Source organism: Boleophthalmus pectinirostris, unplaced genomic scaffold (genome assembly GCF_026225935.1).
Source record: "Boleophthalmus pectinirostris isolate CB_2022bp ecotype Guang Dong unplaced genomic scaffold, ASM2622593v1 HiC_scaffold_23, whole genome shotgun sequence".
Taxonomy (NCBI): Eukaryota; Metazoa; Chordata; class Actinopteri; order Gobiiformes; family Gobiidae; genus Boleophthalmus; species Boleophthalmus pectinirostris.
This window is the reverse complement of record NW_026571207.1, coordinates 25,967,741-25,991,199: the sequence shown is the minus strand read 5'-3', so window position 1 is coordinate 25,991,199 and position 23,459 is coordinate 25,967,741. Positions and strand designations below refer to the sequence as shown.

Genomic DNA, 23,459 nt, shown 5'->3' with positions numbered 1-23,459 from the left:
ACACACACACAGACGTGCAGTCTCGCAAACACGAAAGCAACTCTTGATTCCTGACAGTCTTTTTATTAAGAGCCAAAGCATGCGATGGAGAGAGATTCATTACATCACAGGCAAACAAAGACGAGGCAGGCTTAATAGAATAGAGGACACCCACCATTTTCAACATGTTTAGCTTAATACAGAATAATCACTTTGAGAGATGCTTAATTCTGGCATTTCCGATATAGAGTGACTTTTCTCATTGAGCTGTTTCCCCACAACTTTGATTATCTTTCAGAATTAAATGGTGTCTCCTTCTTAAAGATTCAAACCAATTATTTTTAATAGACAGATGTTTATTAGTGTTCCAGAGCATCACTTATAAGTCAGTTAATTACACATTTACCCAGCTGTAATATAGACGATGTAAATAAGGAAGGGAGGGCATCTGGTCTAATATGTGTCTGAATAGCTGGTGGATAGTAATAATTATTTGCTCTGGTTACCCCAATATGGACAGGTTTGATTGCCAATCGAGCCTTTGTCTGTGGAGTTTGGCTTTCATTCAATCCGAGTACTTCAGTTTTTTCCACAAATATACAACACGATAAGCAAATAATGTTACCTAGCCAAATCGAAATTCAGATCTATATGTGGATCTGTGGGTACTGTAATGTAGGTTCCCCTGTAGGACGCAGTGGGCAAATTTCCATACTGAACACAAAATGGTCCCTTACCATAAAAAAGCTAGTCAGGTTAAAATGATTTGAGAAAATGCATGTTTAATATTTTTTGTTAGGTTGCATCAGCTTGGTGATTTTGGCTTGACTTCCTTGTCAGACTTTGTGTACTTGCTGTAAAATTCACCATAAACAAAACCATATCCAACCAATTTGGCTGTTGTAAGACCCTTGTCAGCATCTTTCCAGATTGCTGATCGAATTTTCATAGGCTCCAGTTTTGTCCCTCTCATATTAAGTCTATGGAGTCCACAGCAATACATTACTAGTTAAATTGGTCAATCTAAATTGCCTTTCAAATGCAAAGATGAACGGTTGTTTGTCTTTCCTGCTATTAAAAGGTGATTGTCCTGAGTGAACGGTACCTCATGTCCTAAATCAGCTTGAATTGGCGACCCTGAATACTGATAAGATGTAGCAGTAACACTAATGAATCTCCTCTCTCCTCTCTCTCTCTTGTGTTTGTATGCAGCGCTGAATGAGCCTACCATAGACTACGGCTTCCAGAGGTTACAGAAGGTCATCCCCAGACACCCGGGAGACCAGGAGAGATTACCCAAGGTACCTTGCGCATCTATAACAACTGCTCTTATGTGTTCACTCTCATGCCGTTTGTCATGAGCAATCACTTCACTGGACATCACCTCTGCAACACTGGAATGTATCGACAACATCTAAGGTTTCACCAGTTTATATATGGAGATGCAAGGACAACATAGGCTCACGCACAGAGGAGGGATTGTAGAACGGACTGCGAATGACACGGTGCAGCGTTCAGCTAAACATTTTATCATATGTTCATGGTCATTTTCTGCCCAAACAAACACTTTATTTGCTCAGCGGAAGGCACAAGCAGCTCTATTCATCCTTCGTGGTGAGTGCGAGGACATTTGGACTGGCAAAGAGCGTGAGGAAAAGGAGGTTGGAGAGGAGGGAGCGCTGGTGGAGAGGCAGAAGCAGGTTAGGTGATCCATCATAGCTGTCCAGTCTTACCTCCTGCTGGGTCAGTGGATCGAAGTCAACCCCGGGTGGACTTTATTACTTCCAGCACGTACACACATACACACACATGCACAGGCCCCAAGTACGCACCCACACACAACCGCAGCAGCCAGGGGGGAAGTCACCACCAGTGTTCATGGAGAGATGGAGAGACCAGCAACATGCAAGAGGAAGAGAGAGAAATTACTTGTCCTCTTTGGGTGTCATGTCTGCCCCGGGTACAAGACTGTGTCCCGGAGCGCTCTGGTCTTTAGCCTATCAACCCCCTGTTTCTGTTAAACATCTTTGAATCCATCCATCTCTCCTCAAGTCGGTGTCTCCTCCCTGCTCTAAATGAACAGTGCTAGCTGGCAGGCCCGGTTGTTCATTTCGGAGCTATTGATTTGTGCCTTTATTGAGGTAATAACAGTTTGTTGACCACATTTCTCTCCACGGTTGGCCTCAATCATTAGACAGTGCCAGGGGTCGGGGTGTGCCGTTCCAAATTCTTGCGGTATACACAAATGTCCAGTTGCCGCTACGCTACCCATAGGCAGGGTCTTGTTTGGGAGTCCTTCGGTCAATTTTTAATCGAGATTGAATTGATCCACAGTTTAATGTATTCCAGTTTCCCAGAGCCTTTTACAAGAGGTTTCTTAATGAACCTATACACGTGTGTAAAGATTCGCTGCCCAGCTGGTAGCCAGAGCTGTTGAAAATGAGTTGCATGATTTGTAATATGGTTATTGCATGGAAGTAGAAGTAGTAGTAGTAGTTAAATTTAAAAAAATTTTTTTTTGGATAGCCAAAAAAAAAAAAAAAAAACTTAACCAATATTCACAGAAAACAAGCAAATGGATAACTGTCCCAGAGCATCCCGTGTCCTTAGACTCTCCTTCTTGGCAAGGAAAAACTCCAAAAATGTGATTATTAGCAGTAAAAATGTAAATACTGATACATCCATTGAAATCACCCGACATCTTAGCCAGTTGTCACATCACCTGAGCACAACCTATAGTTTATTCAATAGTGTTGCCGAAGAGAGCGCGGGGTGTTCAGGTGAAGCTATGGTGTAACTGGGGTCTGTGTCCGGCTAATGAGTGACCAGGCCTGTGCTCTGGATCAGGTTCCCCTTCCTGTTGACGTCTCCGTGAGGCTGACTTTACGGGAAGAGACCCTGCGCCCAGGAAATGGTCTCCTCTTACAGCAGCAGCGCGAGGCAGGCAGCACGACGCTAACCGCATTTATCTGTTTATCAGAACGACTCTGGAGCGCTGCCTAATCGCGTTTAGCCACTGGACAGATCCTTTGGCTAACGAGAGACTGATAGGTACGGACAGAGCGCAGGACCCGGAGAGGAGATTAATGGAGAAAATGAGAAAGATGAGAGAGAGAAGAAATGTGGTCACAGGTGAACTGAGGGAGAAAGGACAACATTTAAGCTGTATTTCCAGCAAATAAAAGTACATTTGCATGTGCACCTAATTATTCTGCTGGGGGTCCTCCTCTTGCTTGTCTTCATGGACATTGCTTTGTCTGAAAGATTCCATAGTATGGCATTAAACTGCCTTGTCTCACATGTATTCTATTACAGATGTTTTATTTCAGGAACAATACTAGGAAAAACATGTATTCTTCCTTTGAGCAAGGTCACTTCATCACAGAGCTGACCTGCAACTTGGCCTTGTGGTGTCACTTGCCTATCACCAAGGAGATGCACAAATGCCATACTGTGGAACATTCTATAGTCAAAGTAATAACATCTCCATGGAGACAAGTAGGTGGCGAATGGTCCAACATTAAAGATACATAGTGTACCTTAAAAGTTTTGGAACCATTGAAAAAATCAAATACAAGAGAGATGCAAGAAAAGGTCGTATCATAATGATTTAGTAAGATTTAGGTAAGATAAGATTTTTTTTCATGTGAATTAAATAATGTGTTGCAATTAAACTCACTCGATGGAAAAAGTTACTCTTATGCATTTCTGTGCCTACATAATGCTACCCTCTTTCCGCTCTTCAGTTTTTGACATGATTGGGCCCCATGTGTTGGGACATAGTTTGCCAAGTTGTAAATATTTTGCATCAGGTCTCTTTGCCAAGGCAGAAGTTGGTGAGTCTTTAGCTAATCTCATTTGATTAACAACGATCAACAACAAACATTCCTCTACACCAAATCTCCTTAGATCCCTCCAAATCTGAAATTACATCCACATTTATTAACAAACAGCATAAGATAAGACTTGTGTACAGCTGGTACAGTGGGATTACTACAAGTGATACTTTTGGAAAACATTGTTGGAAAAGTCTGTATTTATGTTTTAGTTTCATATGAACAGTTGTGCCTTCTTCATATGAAAAAGACATGACTCATACATCTAAAATAAAGTTGTCCCATTCAGTTATTATAATTATTTTATTTTGGATTGACAGATATTTTTTTTAAAGGGGGACAAGTTTTTTGGTAGTGGATCTGAGAATGTTCATGCAGACAAGTCATTCCACCAAGTATTTTTGGCCAATAAAATGCCTGTAATTGAGTTAATGAAAGATAGATAAGTTTATACCATATTGTGGAGCCATAGACTGTATGTGTAAATGGGCAGAGCTAACCCTAAGTGTTCATGAAGATGCTTCCGGCTCTGTTAACAATTGAATTTACAGTGAGAAATTGTCACCCCTCTCTCTATAACTGCTGCAGTGAGCTTTGTCATTTAGGCCTTAAAATGTTAACCTGCTCTATGTTACACTCCCTTAGTCCACTTCTTTATACTGTCTATGTGTGGAACATGTAGAAGAACAGGTACGGACCTCCCACACTTTCACCAGAAAACTCTATCTACACCTCAAAACAACACTGAAAATTTAAAACACGCATGACATAACTGAGTGGACATGGGACCAAAGTGTATTCAGACCCTTATACAGCACATGAGCTCTACCAAGGAAGACAACCGAGAACCCATTAATTTATAGTCCATTTTCAATTTCACCTTAAATATATCCATACTGTACCAGAGAAAGCGTTACATGTGCTGTCCTGTACCAGCTGGGGTCCGTTTAAGCCCTAACTACTCACCCCTCCCTCTCTCTCTCATCCAACCATCCATCCATCCATCTATCTATCTAGCAATCCCTGGGAGGCATGGGGCGTCAAGGTACAGCAGTGAGGGAAGGAAACGAGGAGCGGCGCATACATACTAAAGAAGCAGTTACCATCCTAGGGCCTGTATGTCTCTCAATCACCTGCTCCGGACCCACTCTCTCTCTTCCTCTTCCCTTTCTCTCTTTCTCTCTGTCTCCTACCCCTTCTCTTCCTCCTGCCTTCCCCCCCGCTAGATAGTGCTGGTAATGGGAGGTTAACACAGAGGCAGCGCTCCCATTATTGAGTGAATTTAGCACCTTGGACAGCGCTCTACAATCTTTATTGCTTTGCTGACCCTCTCGTCATGTCCTGGTCGGCCATCTTTGAGTGTGTGTATGTATGTGTGTGTGTGCCATATGAGGTCTGATTGAAAGGCGGCGTGTCACCGAACAGAGCGCACACATGCTCCGGGGCTTGTTCACAGCGAGGGAGACACACGGGAGGGTATAGCAGCGCAGCGTGAGAGAGTGAGGAGGAGGAGAGAAGGAGGAGAGGAGGTTGAGAGTAAGAGGGGAGAGGGGGGGGCGGCAATTTTCTGGATGTCGCGCCTCCAGCATATATCCTGGCCCCGGCACATTAAGTTTTAAAAAGGGTTTGGTAGGGCTCTAGGTGTCTACATCATCACTACCATATAAGTGCGCCCCCAGTCACAGAGAATAGAGAGGAGAGGAAGGCAGAGGAAGAGAATGAACGGAGATACCAAACGGATAAATGTTTGATCTGGGAAACCCCGCTCTGAGCTGCTCACCTCAGCACTATGTTCTACATCTGTAACGCCAGGCAGATACAAGGCACTTCACTCGGATCATTAGCAGGGGATGGTAACACAAAAGGTGCTCCAGGCCAGTCTATAGTGTTCATTTTGGTTTGCCACTGTAAATATTTGCAATGCAGCTGGGAAGCCTGTCAGGATCAGTACGCAAAAGCAGTGCACCATGATTCTGAGGTTGGTTTAGAGTCAGGAGTACAAAGTTAGAAGGTATAGTTTGGGTATGTTTTAGTTTGGTCTGGTCTGTCAATGACTAAAGAGCAATATTTCAAAGTCCAAAAACATGCATGTAATAGGTACATAAGTGACTTTAAATGATCCTTAATGAATCAAGTCTAATTGATGTGTATAATAGTATGTTCACCAGATCTAAACCAGGACTAAACCAGAAAGTAAACCTGGCCTAGAACTGAACTAAACAAAAACAGGGACAAACCAAGACTATATCAGGTCTAAAAAGGGCTCAGTTTAGGACCTAATAATGATAATAAAGTGTAAGGGTCTGTAGCTGTAACTGTCCACCTGAACAAGTAGAATATGTTTTTTGTTTGTTTGTTTGTTTGTTTGTTTGTTTTATAATTTAGTTTGCCACCACTTAACGTTAAGTCAAGCTCAGAGCCAATGTATCCATGGTAACAATGACCTACCCACTACTCGCAGCAACAATCAAAACCTCATGAAATCAAATTTGTTGATGTAATTACAGCGTCCACTGTAACCCACCGGCTTTACTATTGCTGTCATGGCTTACCCACATCACTTTTGTCTGTATATTGTTTGATCATTGCCTATGTATTTCCACGTGTCAATTTCCATCCATAAATGACCACAGTGAGTGACATCCAAGCTCCAAACAGCTTTGCAAAATTCCTGTACTTCAAGCCTGCCCCATTTGAGCGATCTAAAAATAAGTCTATTTTTGTCAAATGAGCCTCGGGGCTTACGTGGTGAGGAGCAGACATTCCAGTTGACGAGGGCAGTTGTGCAGTCGATGATGTGTTTGCGTTAAATGAGATTGATGTCTGATCATGGCGAGGAGATTCACAATGCGGCCGTGACAGTAGAGGGAGGAGAAGATGTAAGAAGTTGGTTGACTGATAGAGCGATATAGTCTCATGTTTTATTCACTGATAACACTATCTCGCCCCTCGAACTGCCCCTGCTGCTAACACACAGTCGGGACAGGCACCATCCCTCTTGCTCAGTCTTCCTCCTTCTTCTCCTCTTCCTCTTTTGCATTCACAGCACAACGCCACAAGTGCAATGTAATAAAAGTGACTGAACTCTTTGCACTGGCACCTTCCTGATCAATCCTCCTCTCTTTTTTGCGCATGATTCCAGGAGGTGATTTTGAAGCGGGCGGCCGACCTGGTAGAAGCCTTGTACGGGATGCCTCACAACAACCAGGTAAGCCCACGCACGCACACTACAGGGATATGTGTGTGTAAATGTTGACAGAAACATCGATATTGCCGTAAAAAATGTGTTTGTTGTTCGGACTGCCGTGGCTGGCATCAAAGGCAGTTCCTCCACCCGTCCTGATGCCCCCCGCTGTGCAGATGCAACACCAGGGCCCACCAAACAAGCACAAACACGTTAGAGCCTGTTATTCAATAAGTACAATGGGAGGAGATGTGATAAATACAGAATGAACAGGAGGGGGGATTGCACTGCTGGTAGATTCTCTAAGGAGGCCAAGGCTAGTCCTCAGTGACCATTCTGTAGTTTGAACTTTTTGAACTTGCAGCAGTCTTAATAATAAAAACAACATGAGATGGGGAGTAAGGAAATGCACATTAAAGGCTTTTTAGTATCCAGTCTCCTTTTCATTGGAGGCTATAAGCGTAGTATTAGTTAAACTTCATTTGACTGGAAAGCCATATTTGTACAGCTGTTTTTGTTAAGTTCAGAACTTAAAATACTTGCTATATCATAACTGCTAATGTATCAATTTGATCCCAACAGTTTTCAGATCATCTAGTGACTATAGATACTGTACTATCCTACTTCTTACTATATGCTAGAAATCACTGTATAGAATAAAGAACACTTCAAGACGTCCTAATCATTTTATTAATAATATATACTAATGCATTGGTCTTATAAAATGTCCAAAGTTACTCTTAACAATTCCTTGCTACATCTATCCCTAGACTGAAGGAAATTACCAGCACTCAAATGTAATCGACATAAATTTTATACGAGTCAAGGGGGGTGAAGTGGCTTGCCTAAGGACACAACAACAGTAGGCACTACACCTACTACACCTACACACACACACTGCATCACGTGGTATTCCCAGTGGTCTCACATCCAAGCAGTAAACACGCTTAGTTTCAGAGATTAGACAAAATCAAGCACTGACCAGGTAACATGCCCATCTTGTTTCATGAGACACTAAACAACAACTTTGAAAAGTCTTCTAAACTGTTTTTTTATGTAACTAATCCATCCACTGATGTAGAAGCTGTATTAAAACAGTTTCTGAGCACGCAGGATGGAAACTGGAGAGGCAGCGTCAGGCCAAACATTTGATGAGACTGTTAATGAGTCCTGCCTCCATTTACTGGAAGCAATCCCAGCTCTCCCAGTGACCACTGATAAAATCCACTCAGCCTGCTAGGTTTACAGTATCACTAGTAGACATCTTACATACTGGTGAGGCCATAAAGGCTGGCTGCATCATATTTTCTCTGTCCTCTGCTCGTCTCTACCCCACAGTGCTGACCAAGGCTGTTTTTTCTTCTTCCTTTTTGCCATTGTCAGGAGATGATTTTGAAACGAGCAGCAGACATTGCGGAGGCCCTGTATACAACGGTCCCGCGGGGGCACAACCAGCTCACGGGTCTGGGCAGTGGTTCGGTGCATGCGGGCATGATGGTCAACTCCTTCACCGGGTCAGAAGTGGCACAAACCGCTAACCAAGGTGAGAAATGGGGAGATAAAGTCATAATATGCACACAACTGTTACTATTATTCTGTAAATGAGCTAGTTTATGATCATTTTTATGTCTCTATGGCCTGTGGTAATAGTAATAGAAATAAAACTGAAAAGGTTTTATTTGGATGAAAAAGTTGTAAAAATGAATAGGCTCTTAATCATACTTTTAGTATTTGTATGTTTTTACAGTACAACATTTTGACTACACAAATTAATATAATGTAAAACACCAGTTTAGTTTACTTGGGGAAAAGGTGGGATTGATTAAATAAGTCCAAATACTCCATGTCCAAATGTTTACAGTCCAGCCCGCAAGAGTCATAGGTCAGATTGGGTCTAATGAGGTTGCGAGGGAAGGGCATCCATCTGCTGTTAAAGGTGCACTGCGCAACTTTTCTGGTGGAGGGTCCACTACCTACTTGTCTCTATGGAAATATTATTTATTCGCCTGGAATGTTCCCCGGTATGATTATTAACATATCCATCTAGTATTTATTTATTACAGGTATTTCTATTGCTCAAAAATACAATAATTGCTTCTGTGAATAGGGGCGACTCCACAGATCTGAATTGTAATGTAGTGTAATGCTGTAACCTGCTTGTCTCCCTTGTGAGACATTGGTTTTATCTATAATGTGGAAAATTTTACACAAAGCAGTAACATTTCCATGGAGACAGGCAGGTAGCAGACCCTCCACTAGAAATATTACGCAGTGCACCTTTAAGCTGTAGCTGAATTTTGTTGCAAATAACTATACATTTGTAGAAAGAAGATTTTCAGGGTGAGAAGAAAAAGACAAATAGTCAAGAAAGAAGAATAGAATACGCTGTACTAGTGAAACCGAGATTATACTTTTCATATGACAAATTTTGCAAAAGATACGAACAGAGAAAGAGAGAGAAGACGCTCCTAAAAAGAGGACACTTGAATTGTGAAGAAGAAAAGGAGGAGGAATTGGGGAATACTGGGAACGTGTGTGCAAGGTGAGAGAGTGACTGATGGAGGAGAGGAGAGTGGAGGATACAGAGTGGGATGAGTGGGTCCTAGGGGTGTGTATATTAGACTGAGGTCGGCCCCCGCCTGACAGAGAGGGATGTGGGTGCAGTCAGGGCTCATTCATCACTCCTATCAAGGGAACAGCGTCTCAATACTTCCAATACACTTCATGTGGAAATATGTATCATCTTCACAAGTGATCATATACTCCACATACATTGTACTGACTGCTTGGCTGTTCCTTACTGTTACTCATAGAGTGTCCTCAGGTGTAGCCCTTTGTTAAACCCAAAAAAATTCCAGTGTCAGCGAATATTTATACTTCATTAATTTTATCGTGTTTCAGAGTGGTCAAACAGAGCAAATTCCTGTCAGAAATACCGCTTCCCTTCTTTATAAATTAGAGTTCGTCAGCGCAGGCCTGTTTCAGTTAATTGCCTTATCAATATATCTAATTCTGAAGAGGAGCCAGCAAGGTTAACGACTTGGTGTTTGAGTAGTCGGATTGCGCTACACAGTTCCTCCTCGTATCTTCCTCCTCTGCTCTGTTCAAAGCTCTGCCCCCTCTCCCTCGCCATATGCTGTCTAAGATTTTTACTTTGGGCTTACATTGGTGCAACCATTAACCGTGTAAGGAAAAGGGTAATTGGCAACAGTGCATGTAGTGCTTTCTGAGTTTGTTTTGTCTACCATCTGCTAATCCCCTAACCTCTCTTTCTCTCTCTTTCTCCTCTCTTCCTGCTCCATAGGTTTCAGTAGGAGTACAAGCAGTGTGTCCCCCCACGGTTATGTCCCCAGCACCACTCCACAGCAGAGTAGCTACAGCTCTGTCTCCACTAGCATGAATGGCTACGCTAACTCTGGCATGGCAACACTGGGCACCTCGCCCAACTTCCTCAATGGATCAGCAGGCAACTCGCCCTATGCTAGTGAGTAAACACAACACGCGACAAATGTTAGACCAACAGCTACCTATTATGCATGGTCTGTAGTGCATTATGGGTCGGCACTCTCAAAGTTGTCTGTGTTTGTGCATTAGAAGTGATTTGTTGTTTTATTGTACAGTCAGATACCCAATAACATATATACTGTAGATCACCAATCATTACGGATAGTTTGGAGCATTTTTCACAGAGTATTTGTATAAGGGTGAATGGACTGTATCACTAATTTTATGGAAGTCATATTTTTGCTGCCACGCACAGGACCTAAACTCTGAAACAAAGGGCTGAGTTAATGGCTATGAGAACATAAAGATTTTGTCAGTAAACACAATTTGAAGAGTGGTGAAAGTGAAGCATCAGGAAAAGTTCAGCTGGCTCATCTGTTTCTCTAAGAACAGTCAAACACAAATCCCACTTTATTGGCCGAGGGAACATATCACCTAGCGCCCCCCTTGCGCACAGCACACACTCACCCTCTACATTAAAGACCCTTGATTAAATCAATAAACTAATTGCTAGAGAAGCAATTCCATTTCAGCTCTTTGATTCCTGGGTGTTAACAAGTATTTTAACAGGCTCATCGGCCCCACACAGACACTTTCAATCAATGGCCCCTCGGCCTGCCTTTGTAGGTCCAATTTTCATTAATTGATTAGTTAGGCCCCTTCATAAATGGATTATGACTTTATTGCGAGGATTTGTCAGGAAGAGCCATAAAGGCTAAGTGTTGGATAATAACAACAATAAAGGCAGGCGCAGATATCAGGGGGCAGGTGAAATACGACGACGGCTGATTGTAAAATCACTGAGGGGGAAAATGCTCTTAGAGTATTAGCAGACAAAGACAAACCGAGACAAGGATGATGTCACAGGACCATTTGAGACGTGAGGATTATCTGCAACAAGACCAAAAACAAAAATATTTTCGTGTGATTTTAGTTTTATAACCCACCAAAAATTTTAATCCTGGAGAACAGATGTAAACAGAGCAACAGATTTTCCGGGCTGTCTATTTAATTTATTACAAAAACACTACGCTTTCTTTCAACTGTGATCCACTAAAGCTGTATTAGCAGAATTCCCATAAAACAAATTACTGTTTCATAGAGAGGTGTTTGTGAACCTACTGCACCCCCTTTAGCACAGATGACTCATCAAAACGGGTCTATCTGACGGGATGCCCAAGAAACAATGCTATGGGCTGTTTTTGGAGTTTTCTGTTCCTAAACATATTTTCTATCTGAGCCGGAGTTATCTCTGAGCCAAGTGATTTTCACAAAACAAAAAGGTTGCATAAAAAAGTACGAGCCAGATGATTTCAGTCCAAAATGTTAACCCTCCTACCATTGTCCATTGACCAGTCCCTTTCTGTTCGTCCCGTCTGCCTGTCCTGTGCCCTCGCCCCTCTCTCTAACCCCCCTCTCACCCCCTCACACCCCTCTCACTCCCCCCCACCCCTTGTCCCTGCCCCTTGTCCCTTCAGTTGTCCCGTCTAGTCCTACCATGGCGTCGTCCACCAGTCTGCCTTCGAACTGCAGCAGCTCCTCCGGGATCTTCTCCTTCTCCCCGGCAAACATGGTGTCCGCCGCGGTCAAGCAGAAGAGCGCGTTCGCCCCTGTCGTCAGACCCCAAAACTCCCCTCCACCCACGTGCACCAGCGCCAACGGCAATGGCCTGCAAGGTATAAAAAAATTTATAAATAAACACTCAACTGTTACTAGAGATGGGATTGTGATATGTCATCACAATTTATGTTCTAGTGATATGGTAAATTATAATATCAAGTGTACTGTCTAAAATTTAAACTGAACAGAACAAAATGAACCGAAACATCTAGTCTAATCTGTCAAATAACGGTATAAAGAAAATATATATTTTTGTGTAAGTTAATTTTACAGTCCATCACGTTTGTGTCAGACTTGAAATAAAACAATTTACAATATATTTATGAGCCCTTTTAAGCATATAACAAATGCTTTTTTTTAAATCCCATCTGAATATATTTATGTAAAAAAGAAAAAATAAATTTAGATAAAATTAATAAATAAAAAACATTAAAATTAATTGTTGTATTAATTCTGCCTATTACTGTTTACACTGAATTATCAGGCTACTGTTAGTATTGTTAATTTAAATAAAGGAAGTGAAAACCTGTGAAAATTAGCATAACATTTATGGTTTCAAATACTGTAAACTGATCTTGATATTCTTTATAGTGTTTGGTGACATTTGACCATTAGAAGGACAATTCCTTTTGTTTAAAACTACTAGTAGCATGTAGCTGTCTCTTCTTTAAATATTAATTCTCACCCTTCCTTTCCTCTTTTCTGCCCTCTCTCCCTCACTCCTTCCTCCTCACTTCCTGTTTGGTCTCTTCTTTTCCTGCCTCACTTTAGATCAGTCTTTTGTGGACTCTAGCAAGTACTCCTCAGCCAGCTCTCTGCAGGGCCTGGCCTTCTCCTGAAGTATGTTTACTCTTTTTTCTCTCTTTCATTTCAGTTCACTCTATCACATTTGTTAAAAGAAGACATATTATGGAAAAAAAAAAAAAAGAAACTTGTATAAGCTTTTTAACCATGTGACATCTTGCATAACCATTCTGGAAATAGAAACACTTGAAATTAGATGTGACCTTTATTGTAAAATGCATTTTAGATCATTTTAGCAGTTTACAGAGAAAATAAAATAATGGTCCATGTTATAGGTCATCACTAAATACCAGAAAAAGCATAAAATGTCTTCTATAAACCACTCATTCCACCCTACCCACCCTCCACCTCTTCCCCTCTTCTTTTTTTTTTTTTTTTTTGTCACCTCTCCTGATTGCTCCACTTACGCTGGACTACAGCCACTTTGCACTGATGGCTATGTTATGTTTATTTTTTGATAAAAACATACTAGACTGTCAGATTAGGGTCAGGATTACATTTATATGGTATGATTGTATTTGTACAACGGCCGTGTATGCTCCATTAACCAAAGAATGAAAGAAGTCTTCTACCAGGTTATAGGAAAACATGCAAATTTTCACCGGTAGTCCCAGGTCAGGTTGATGTTGCAATGTGAAAAAAAAAAAAAAGAATCTGAATCTAGATTACTTGACCTAAAAACATCATAATGACATATGTATTTCATTTAATAAAGACAAATAAATAATTATACCTTTACAGATCAATGTTTAAGGAAATATACTTTGGTTAAATTTAGTGCTGTGGGACAGGTATGCTAACTGGATCTTAGCAGAATTTCACTGTGAAAAAAAAAAAAGCCACCTCTTGACTTGCTCCCCACCACATGGCTCTTATTTCCTGTTTTCACTTCCTGCTTCCTGTCTTTTCTAGAGCATGGGATAATATAGGAGAGGGGGGGGTTCAGATTCTCTGTCAGGATGTTGTATGGCGATGAGAAGGGAAAATTGATGGATGGGAATCTTTATCACAAGCCAAAGCTAAGCACTTCCTCACTTCCTCTGTCGGCGTCGATGATCACTGACCACCGCGACCCAGGCCAATGGACACTGCACACCTCTCCTATACGCACACACACACGCACACACTCACAGTTAATCCCAACAAGCCGGAGACACTTAGGAAATAACCAGGGAATTAGTGGATTGAAGACGGAGAAGGATCAATAGGGAGCCAATAAGTTATATGAAAAATTCCTTCTGGTGATGGCTCATGAGAGAGAGGTAGGAGGTGGGAAGGTGGAGATATACAGGAGTACGCCAGATATCAAAGTGTAAAAAAAGAAAAAAAAAGGGGGGGTATGTAGCGCCCGGTGAAAATCTCAAATCTTTTTTTTTTTTTTTTTTCAAGTGTGAGTCTATAACTTCATCTGTCATCCCACATCAGTGTGTTCTCGCTCAACAGGCTGCGTAACTGCTAACAATTAACAGTGTCAGCTCTTGCGTGGAACTATTCAGACAGCTTGTAAAAAAAAAAAAAAAGTTGAAATGTTTTGATTTGGAGGCCTTCGTACGGTGAGATAATGAGCGTTTCGTCTTTGTTCAGCAGATGCCCGAGTACATTTGTTATTGGACTGTTGTGATGACAGATATAACACAGCGATCACATGACTGACCTCTCTCTTTCTCTCTCTCAATTTCTCCTTTTTCCCATCTCTTCCTCCTCCCCCTCTTTTCCCACAAACAGCGATTCCGGGGATGATCGTCCCGCCCATGTAGAGGATCCGGGATTTGGGAATGCTGAAAGGAAAAACTGACATGGTGACGGAGCCTGGCCAGTCAAATGTTCGCACTCGGAGAAAGCGTCAAAAAAAACTCCTCAAACTCAGGCTTTTCCATTTGGGATTTTGCGAAATGGGAAAGACACACAGCGGGACTATAGTGACTTTATGATCTTACTTTGATTTAGTGTAGCTTGTCCGACACCGTGTGATGGGGTGTGTAGAGACTGATAGTTTGTCCAAGGAGTGACACCGACCTCATGAAAAAGAGCATTTATTTATCTGTTATTGTTTAAAATGTAAGCTTTGGGTTTGATTACCAGAGGCCCCACACCGTCTCGCCATCCACGACTCACACAAACAACAAGAGGAGTTTGAAAATGAAGTTTACGTAACATCTCACAATAGAAGTCTGAGCTGAAACCACAGAACAAAACGCGAGTGGAATCAAGGTCAACAAAAACACAAAGGATCAAATCAACGTTCAACTCTACGCTGCTATTTCTCCCTCAAGTCCAACCCACGATTTCAACATCAGGCCTTGGTTATGTTGTTACTGGTGGTTTGGCTTTGTTTGTTCGTTTGACTTTTAATAAAAAACTGTGAGGATTGAGCTGTTTGCAATATGCTTTTTTGCTTGTCATTTCAAATTAGCCAAATTTATCTCTTTATCTTTTTCTTTTTTTTTTTAAAGGTGCACTATGTAAATTTTTGGTTTGCGGTCCATCACCTGCTTGGATATGCTATGGATATGTCATTGCTGGAATGTTCCACAGTATGACATTTAACAGCTCTACCTTACATTTATTAAATTACAGATGGTTTTATAGCAAAAAATATCTAGAAAAATAGGCATCATGAGAGAAATCTGACCTGTAACTTGGTTTGGTTTGGTCTTCATGATACTCGAACAGTTTAATACTATACTATCTAGACAAAGCAATAACATCTCCATGGAGAAAAGTGTTTGACAGGCCCTCCACCAGAAAAGTTACACAGTGCAGCTTTAACTTTTTGTTCAGTTTTTAAGAGATTTTAGAAAAAAGACTTGAAAAGCCCAGAGGATGTGTGCGTCCAGCCAGCACTGTACTGAAAGCAGTCTAGCGAATATCAAATTAGAATAAAAGTGTGATATATGTGATATATTTTTGTATATACAAATCTTTTGGGTTTTCTTTCTTTTTTGCAATAGCTCTAGTTTGAAATGTAAAATGTCTTAAGGCAGCTTCTCAGTACAGATGATAGATTTACTGTGTGTTGTCAAATCTCATATCTGCGAAACATGAGAAACATTTGGATACAAAAGGGTTTTTTCTGTAAAATATCCTATAAATACTGTATTTATCCTTGTATTTGTAAATTGCCTCTCACGCCTGTTTTGTGTTGTGTGAAGTGGACACATGTCATTGTGTTTTGCGTTTCATTCTATTTAAATGTGACTTTTTTACCATTTTGTTTTTGTATGTACCACGCTTCCATTTTGTTGACTCAAAAATCCATTGTCTATTTTTGTATGATTTGTAAGTTAATAAACCCTTTCAGTTTTATGTTCTTTTACCAAATGTTTATTGTATGGCAAAAAGTAGCATCTTACTCAGAGTATTTGGTTGAAGTAGTTTTTTTTAATGAATATATACACACATTAATATATATTGTAAATTTATATCTTTTGGTTTGAGGCTTTGATAATGATAATATGCATGGGTTCTTCTCCTGAGTGACACTTTTTATTTTGTGTGCAAACCAAGAGGACTTATGAAAATGCAATGTTACTTTTTCCCTTATTTTTCGTTGCTTCCCATCCGTCCTGTACTTTCTTTTCTTGTTATTTATGCCTGCTAACATGCTGTATCTATAAATTTCTTTTTCATTTCTGTCACTGTAATCTGTACCAGCAGTCTAGATGCCTTAACAATGCAAAACCCATTCTTTCATTCAATCATGTGTACAGTTTTCTACCCGTCACCACAATTGTCTATTGCCACAAAAGGAATTCATGGGAAACTTTGAGGGGGACAGACAAGCACAAAAACGTACTCTCAACTTTGTTTGGTGGTTTCGAAAAAGCCAGACTAAGAATACAAAGAGCCATAATTCAACTATCAGCCCTTCGTAAGACTCTTTGACTTTGAAGGACGAGTCTACACAGTGTCTCGCAGTTTTGTAGCCATTATGTAGCTTTTTTTTTTTTGCCTTTTTTTTGGCCTTTTTTTATTGTTCACAATCAACATAGCAACAGATAAATGTAATATAGGGCAGCACAATTCAAGAAAAGTTAAAACGAAAGACACCAATCCTATTTAGCAGAAGTGGGTAGAGAAAATTGTACTTAAGTATTGTTACTTCAGTGAAAAATTACAGTTAAACGAAAAGGGGGAAAAAAGAATTCTAACAAGATGCAGATCATTTTTGAATGTTGCACAATACTTATGCACATACGTTTATTTATGTATTTTTTACCCAAAACAGTGAACTATTTTTGAAGATTTTTTTTTTAAATGTGGCACCAGAGTTTTAATTTTTAGCTAAAACATTTTTTGTGTGTGACCTACTCACTAAAAAACCACATTGCTCAAATAGATGTAAAAAAAATATATGGTTTAGCAATGTACAGTTAGCAGGAGGTCTATTTCTCTCAGTTAAAGGTAACTCATACTCACTTCTGCTATTTAGTGTAACGATACAGTTTCATTACAACCTTTGTGAACAAGTGTGCAGGCATGAAAGTTAGCTGATCGCGCTGTCAGCCACTCCTCTACAGCTTTTGTGTGTCTTGAATCTGTTACCATACACAGAATAGGGCTTTTCTCTTGCTTTTCTTTTTACTGAAGCCTGGTTTTGTTAAGTGGCCAGAATGGAGGGTTTTAACAGAGGCGCCCGCTGACAGACAAGTGTTTTTGGGGCACTGGTGCTGGTGCGGGACAGGGCATAGAGGAGAGGTGAGGGAGGGGCTGCACAGTATCCGTTTCAAATGAACTGCAGAGGTCTGTTGTCATACAATGGCTTCTTTGTAAAGGCGAAGTAAAGGTCCATCCTGATTATGAATATTGGAAATGGGTGATGAAGTTTTGTACTTAGGTAACAAACAAAAAAGATGCAAACCAAATAGCTGGTGTCTATTTTTCCTCTGTTTTGTCTTTGACTGCAAATACACTGAACAGCTCGATGATATAAGGGAAGAAAAAATCTACTGTATAGATTGTTATTGTTTTTGATGAAATTTGAGCTGTAAGATAACTTTTGGACTCTCACAATGTTGAATTAAAGTTACCTCTTGTCTGTGACTGTGTCAGCTGTCATTGTGTCCATGCAAATGTGTTTAGTTTGGCTCTGAAATGCAGGGCTCTCCATGTACTGCTGTGTCTTTGTTGATACTAAATGTCATTAGTGGGGAGCTGACAGGCGTGTGCTAAAAAATAGACATGCGCCAGGTCAGAAACAGGCCTCCCTACTCTCTAATGAATCTAATTCATTAATGCATTACTGATGGCATGGTGAACATGGTTAGCCTGACAAGTTTCCTCCTAAACATATTAGTTAATGATGATTCCAAGGTTATTAATTGCAAACGCACCAGCACACCATAATTGAGTCATCATTTGCATAGCCGGTCATCAGCAGAAAATTAATTTCTTTTTTATTTTTTGCATATCTAATTTAGGGGCCATGTGATTGGATTAGCTTATGTAAAGAAAAAAAAAAAAAGCATATCCCGGGTTTCTGCTGACCTCAAAGTGTTCAGGGTCTCCACGGTAACAAGGCATCCGTAAACGCCGCGAGGGACCAGCGAGAGCCACCGGGAGGTACAGATGAAATAAGGCCTTGTAAACAGTCAGCTGTGTGTGAATGCCGGCGTCTTAATTGCCCATAGGTTCATAACAGCGTGTTCGGCCCCATATATCTAATAACAGAGTTGATAGTTTGCTGACAAAGACTAAAGTGGGTTGTAGTGCTGGCGATTTAGCAGTAAGAGGTGGGATATTGAATTATGGAGGTTACACACTCAGTGCTTGGGAAAATGAGTCCTGGAGGCTAATGTTTTTGATTAGCGAGCCAAGCACCGCAGCCGTGTTGTGCACCTTGCGTGGCTCCTGGGACTTCCCACTTTCTGGAGCTATGGCAGCGTGTAGTACAGACACACACATAAATCATAAAAACACATAGACAAAAGGTGAAGCCATTTTGCTCTTTATTTCCAGCATCTTTTCAGCCACGATAGACTGGTCAGTGTGGGAGGAGGACAATGGGACAGCCTGGAGCCAGTGGACCCTCCAGGGAACTTGCATTAAAGACGGGTCTATTCCTGGAGTAATACAGGCGGACAGAGAGGCTTCACCAACATCAAGTGGGGTGCTGTTCTGGTGCCTCTGTGCTACTATTCTCCTAATGAAACATATTAATGCACATATTCCAGCACTATCCTACTCTCCTCCCTCCTCCTCAGCGCGGACACATGAAGAGGAAGCCAGAGAGAGGCGTATTTGAAAGAAAAACAGGAGTCCCCCTGGGGATGCCTCATAAAAAAGGGAAAGGAATGGAAAAGGAGAGAGGAGAGGAGAGAGGGGGGTACTCAGAGCTAGACAGTGAGCACAAGACAAGCAGAGGTGGAATGAATATTAATAATACGCTATATTAGAAAATAGTCGGACATCACACAGAGATGTATTGCAATGGGAGGTAGGTTTCTTTCCCCATGTTGTGCCACAGTAGGTATCCACTCCAGATATGTACTCAGGGCCTATATATAGTGAAATTGTATGGTTTTAGGGCATGTGTAGTACTGTGTTTTCAATCATAAGTATACTGGGTTGTAAATGGTTTTCAAAAAGTATCGCTATGAAGTACAAGGGTAAGAACATAAGTTTTTAGGTCAAAACGTGAAATGAATCTACACCATAAAAGTCATACAACCCATTAGGTTTAAACCCAGCAAAGTGCACTACAAATAAATTCAGTCAATATGACAGAGAGCTGAATATGGGCCAGGATTTCCCAATTAGCCCAGTTATGCTTCGAAATTTGCTTTCACTTCATAACACTGGCCAGTATGCCCTACTGTGTAGCAGTCCCAAACAGGAATACACTGAAGACTAAGAGGATACACTCAAAATGATTAAATGTTGACCATAAAAAATTATCTCACATTTTCAATTTTAATATTTTATGATAATCTTAAGCAGATAATTAAGATTTTAAGTTTTTCTGATTTATTTAATGTTAATTTTCATTGTTAATGTTTATTTCAAATGTTCTTCTCCATAAAGCTGCATTAACTAAAGGAATATTAAAAAAGGATGCTTGGTCACTATATCTGTATTTATCACACTATGGAGTCAGCATATTTTTGAAGTTTAGTATTTAGCATCTTAAAATTTCCATTGGTTTAATATTAGACAAAATGAAAATTCTAAAATCTGTGAGATGGTAGCTTTCCTCAAATGAAAACACAAATAACTAACAGCACCCCTGACAGACACCAGAATACACAGCGCATCATAGGGCACAGGAAGGACTTCTTTTTGTCAGGTAGCAATAATATTACACACAATAGTTCCTCTCAACTTCCATTGGGTTCCTCTTTAAAACTGGCACAACACCAGCTCCTCTTCTTCTTCTTCATGTGAGTTTGCAGGTGCACAGTTCTTACATCTGCATGGAGGTTTGTGTCAGGAAGACAGAGCAGGGCGCGCTGCTCTCTGGTGGAGGCGTATTGAAAATGTGCGTGTGGTCGTTTCCCACAGTAATTATCCCCGAGACTGCGGCTGTCTGTCTATGATCTGTGTGCTACCTGTCACACCCAGCCTATGCTTTATACTGGCTGTAATTGCTGCTGCTAATTTACTGTGCGTTGCTCTAATGAGTGGGGAGGTGAGGGGCTGGGGTATGTAATGGATGTTACAGAGATATAGAGATAGAGAGATGGATTTCAGCACAGAGACTCAGAGGAGAGAGGGGAGGAGGCCAGGGAGCTGCGCATGTTAAGCAAGCATGTCGAACACTTATCTTTATTGTTCTACTGAAAAAAAAAGACAAGAGGTAAGTGTTTTCCCCTCTCCGCCTAAGATGACAGTGGGAAAGCACAGTGGTGTGAATCTTATGGGTAGGGCTGGGCATCATAGGGTCCCTCATGATTTGATACGATGTTCAATACATGGCTTCTAATACTATATTATCACAAAATGGCAATACGAAGATTGCGTATATTGATACAAAGATCAATAAACTGCACATGCTATTTTGTGATATGTTGCCAAATACATTTTAACAACAATATTTCTTTGTTAAACAACTACTTATGCTAAGTGAATATGAAATACACCTATTTTAATCATCAAAACAGTGAATATGTCAAGTATATTGCACAAACAAGTTTACTCCCACTAAATGAGCATCAAAGTTGTAGAGCTGTTCTGGAAAAAAAAAAAAAAAATGCTAAAAGATAATTAAAAATACTCTTGCCAATACATCAATACAGCAGCCCATGACAATGATACTGAATCACCAAATTTGGTATCATAATGATTTTTGTACACCTACTTAAGGGAATGTAAGATAGATCACAAGTTTTACTTCAGATAGGTGATTATTAGAGGCAGACGTTTCTCAAGAATGTGGTAACAGTGATCCCTTTGGTATTAGTTGTAGTTTTTACTCCTGACTATGCTTTCAAGTGATAGTCAAGATAGACTATGTGCCTGAGGAAACCCACATGCATTCTCACCAGAAAACTATCATATAACACAGCAAAGATAACTGTAACTGGGGATTGGACCCACAACCTCTTTATTCATGTTGAATCACTAACCACTCACTTGTATGTGCTTTTGTTAAAGGGGCTGTACCCAATTCATTTTATGTAATAAAGTAGCCTAAAATGTGTCTTGCCCAAGTAAAGGTATATATTGTAAAAGCGAAATGAGACCATCTTATTATGCAGCGAAACAGGAAGTAATACTGCTAGTTGTTGTTAGCAATACCGTGGCTAAACTCTACTTTGACTTCTGAAAGTTGTGAAATGTGCTTATCAGCTCATTGCAGTGATGCTCAAAATGCCTGAAAAATAACTTCAAGACCACTGCAAACAATGAACTAGCTCTGTTTTGAGTAACATGGTAAAAATCAGATACAGTGCCTTTAAAGATCCTATATTACACAAAATGTGAGCCTTACGCCATGTTATAATGTTGTTACCTCCTCAAAAACATACCTGGTGTTATGTTTTGTTTTATTAATGTTTTATTAATTGTTCAGTAAAGATTGGAAATTCCAGAGCTGAAATTATCAAAAGAGTCAAGGTATATGAAGTTTAAAAACACAGTGAAGCGCTTCCTGTATTATCACATGACATCACAAAGTGTTTTCAGTTTTAGAGAAGAACTCAGCCAGGATGCAGGATGTAAGAATGAAAAGAAAACCACAACTCCGGGTATGTTTTTGATGAGGAAGCAACATTAACATAAATCAGAACATAGTGCAATATGGGCCCTTTAAATGGTTAGAGCACTCATGTAATTTTATTGTGCTAACTTGTTGAGCTGAGCGCCACTGATCTCTATTACTGCTTTGAAAACACAAAAACCAAACAGCAAAATCTGACTGAAATGCATCCAAAACCTAAGAGTCTCCCTCTCTTTAATTATAAAGACAAATTCATGAATATTATAGATTTATTCCATTTACTCACGTGCTAATTAGAGCTGGATCCAGAGTCTTTTTTCCATCTACAGACAGTGCGACGTTCCGACAGTCAGATATTAATGTCATTCACACTTTGAAGCACCAGTGGTATCGTGTGATGGGGACACGTCCACCCTTCATTTCTCCCTAATGAGGTCATGATAGAGGCCAGTGGTTTCGGGACACACACACAAAGACACACACATACACACACACATTCACACATATACACACCACAGGCCCGTCCTGACCACGAGCGGCCGATTGACAGGGTCGTCTTTGATTGATGCACCACGGCGCCTCCACATGTTCTACAGCTCACTCATTTAATTATATTTCCTAAGCGTCATTAACTGCCATTATATTCTATCATATTCTAATGAGAGAGGTGGCCAGTCGCAGGACAAGCTAATTGGTGATTAATGTTGTGTATCAGTAAGGGACGAACGCAAGATTGGACGTCTAATGGCACAATGCTGTATTTAAGTGCTGAATATGGGAAAAGACAAACAGAGGAGGGGGAATTAAACAGGGCTGCTCAGAGCAAATAGATGTTTTCACTTGGTTAATCTGCCTCCTACAAATGTACACTTGCCTATCACTAATGTACAAGCTTCAGGCTGGTGTTGAAAGATAGAGACTGGTGTTTGTCACAATCACCAGCACTTGTGTTCATACAGTTGACACTCAACTAGTGCAAAAATGAACTTATTAAATTTTAACAAAAAAGATCAACATGTATATAAAATGTTTTGCAGAAATGTTCTGTAACATAGACTGATATTTATATACATTTGTCTACCCTAGTGGTTTCCAAAGTGGGGTCTGGGGCCCCCAATGGTTGTTCATGCAACAAGCAAGAAAGAATATTGAGTTTTAAGATCTTGAAATATATTTGGTTATATTTACTATTTTATATTAGTATTAAGCCTACAGGTACACTATTATTGTTTTAATGTGTATTTCTAAGGAAAAAAAATAAAACATTTTCTAATAAATGTAGTAGGGTAAATTATTAGGATCGATAGGGGGATAGCGGGAGTGGCTGGTCCGTCCAGTTTAAAGTTTTTTTTGTTTTGTTTTTTTTTTAAAATAA

The 23,459-nt window shown here is 40.4% G+C and overlaps 1 protein-coding gene across 2 annotated transcripts in view; it reads left to right on the top strand.

Annotated features, from left to right (window-relative positions):
- ebf1a (EBF transcription factor 1a) overlaps positions 1–17,971 on the top strand; it is an 87,173-nt gene extending 69,202 nt beyond the window's left edge. The window contains exons 11-17 of one of the 2 annotated variants that reach the window (XM_055159255.1): positions 1,192–1,280; positions 6,958–7,023; positions 8,383–8,542; positions 10,304–10,483; positions 11,982–12,179; positions 12,895–12,963; positions 14,653–17,971. In XM_055159255.1, coding sequence (XP_055015230.1) covers positions 1,192–1,280; positions 6,958–7,023; positions 8,383–8,542; positions 10,304–10,483; positions 11,982–12,179; positions 12,895–12,962 — 761 coding nt within the window. In that variant the 3' untranslated portion in view covers position 12,963; positions 14,653–17,971. The remainder of the gene's footprint in view (positions 1–1,191; positions 1,281–6,957; positions 7,024–8,382; positions 8,543–10,303; positions 10,484–11,981; positions 12,180–12,894; positions 12,964–14,652) is intronic. The other variant, XM_055159256.1, reaches the window with a different exon arrangement.
- Positions 17,972–23,459: the final 5,488 nt, after the last annotated feature.